This window comes from Amphimedon queenslandica, unplaced genomic scaffold (genome assembly GCF_000090795.2).
Source record: "Amphimedon queenslandica unplaced genomic scaffold, v1.1 AMPQUscaffold_13478, whole genome shotgun sequence".
NCBI classification, from domain to species: Eukaryota; Metazoa; Porifera; class Demospongiae; order Haplosclerida; family Niphatidae; genus Amphimedon; species Amphimedon queenslandica.
In genome coordinates, this window is record NW_003546286.1 from 301,483 (window position 1) to 303,709 (window position 2,227).

Consider the following 2,227-nt stretch of genomic DNA (forward strand, 5'->3'; position numbering starts at 1 on the left):
AAGTGTACAAGTTAATCCTTCTTCTGTATTAGCATATTATGGTGAAACTGTTGTCCTTAATTGTACCAGTAGAGGTGGACCTAACAATCAGTATACATGGGATATAGAAAGTGGTGCTATTGTTATTGGCCGATCTGATCAACTTACATTGGAATTGAATAATCTTCGTCTTTTTAGTTACTATCAATGTCGAGTCAGCAATGATGCTGGTTCTGATCGTGTGTCCAATATAGAAGTTAGAGGTAAGACAGCAATAATAAAGGTAAAGTATAATATTATTTAAAATAGGTTTATTGTCAGTCAGTATTGAACCATCTAACACATCAGTTATTTCATTTGGTGAATCTTTAACATTATCTTGTGTTGTTAATCACAATATCAGTGATACTAGCCTTCTTAGATATGAGTGGCCATTGAGTAATACAGCTAGGCCTGTTGGTAATAATCCATTTATCACATTGAACTACAGTGACTATTCATTGGTTAATCAAGGTGGATTGTATAGGTGTTCGGCATATTATTATGGTTATCAATTATATGCCCATTATTTCACTGATGTTCGGGGATATTCAAATCGAGTCTCTGTTTTATTTTCTCCATCCTTTTCTGAGCAACCAGAATTTATGATATCAAAAGTTAATGATTCAATAGAATTATCTTGTACTGCATTTGGTTATCCAGTTCCTGTAATTGAATGGAAACGAGTAAATTTATTAAATACAAGTGACTATATTAATAACATTATTGAACTACCCGAGAATGCTTATAATGAAACTGTTGCTGGTACCAATAACATCACATCAACTCTTATCATTGATGACATACAATATGAGGACTTTGGCTATTACTTGTGTGTAGCTACAATGTCTTCATCAGAATTATCTGAAGATGTACAAGCCTTGTCTTCCATATCTACAGTTACAGGTACATAAATGCAATTCAATTTTAACTTTCAGTTTTTATATTTTGTAGTGTCTCCTGAAGGAAGTGTTAATATATCTTCCAATGGAACAGATACTAAGATAGGAGATACAGTTAGATTAGTCTGCAGTAGTAGAGGTGGCCCTAATAATCAGTATAGTTGGACTCATTATTCCTCAAATGAAGTTATTGGAGATAAACCAGAATTAATATTAGCAATAGATTCAGTTGATCAGTTTGGAGAATACAAGTGTTCAGTATCAAATGAAGCTGGCACTGATAACAGTACTTCAATTGTTAATGGTATGATTACTGAAACTGATTTTAATTGATTGCTTTCTTTCAAATAGGTATCTTATCAGTTAATCTAATACCAGCCAGTGATGTTGTGTTCCTTGAATATGGAGACAGCTACAATCTCACTTGTGCTAGCTTGTCAGTGAGTAGTTTAAGTGTACAAATCTCTTGGTACAAGGATGATGAGTTAATTAATAACACTGAGACACAAGTTCTTACTCTTAATTATACAAGTCCTGAATCAGTTAGTAATGGCGGGAGTTACAAATGTATAGCACAGGGAACTATAGGGTCTAGTATTGGTGAATCAAATAGTGTTCTTATTATATTCGCTCCTCACATTATACAAACACCATCAAATATACAAACTCGTGTAGCTCGTAAAATACAGTTCATATGTAATGCAACCGGTTATCCATTACCATCAATAGAGTGGAGAAGAATCAGTGTAGAGAATGATTTAACAACATTGCAAGATATAGACAATGTAACAGTAGACCTTCCTTATAATATCACCAATGACTCATCTATTAATATGAATGAAGTATCATCAGTACTAACACTCCAATCAGTAGATTATGATGACTTTGGATACTATGTTTGTATTGCTACTCTTACCTCAGATGATGTTTATGTTTTACTTAATAATTCTAATGTGACACTAATGGACTATCATGCTATATCATCTACTGCGACACTGACAGGTAATTAAGCATTTTAATGATTATTTATTTAATTATTTTTTAGTATCTCCTCTGGGAAGTGTACAAGTTAATCCTTCTTCTGTATTAGCATATTATGGTGAAACTGTTGTCCTTAATTGTACCAGTAGAGGTGGACCTAACAATCAGTATACATGGGATATAGAAAGTGGTGCTATTGTTATTGGCCGATCTGATCAACTTACATTGGAATTGAATAATCTTCGTCTTTTTAGTTACTATCAATGTCGAGTCAGCAATGATGCTGGTTCTGATCGTGTGTCCCATATAGAAGTTAGAGGTAAGAC

General features: G+C 33.4%; 1 protein-coding gene across 1 annotated transcript in view; it reads left to right on the forward strand.

Annotated features, from left to right (window-relative positions):
* The first annotated feature begins 10 nt into the window (after positions 1-10).
* Positions 11-2,227, forward strand: part of LOC109580776 (hemicentin-1-like) — a 3,203-nt gene continuing 986 nt past the window's right edge. Inside the window, exons 1-5 of the mRNA XM_019994313.1 lie at positions 11-242; positions 289-924; positions 973-1,224; positions 1,272-1,922; positions 1,966-2,213. Coding sequence (XP_019849872.1) covers positions 624-924; positions 973-1,224; positions 1,272-1,922; positions 1,966-2,213 — 1,452 coding nt within the window. The 5' untranslated portion in view covers positions 11-242; positions 289-623. The remainder of the gene's footprint in view (positions 243-288; positions 925-972; positions 1,225-1,271; positions 1,923-1,965; positions 2,214-2,227) is intronic.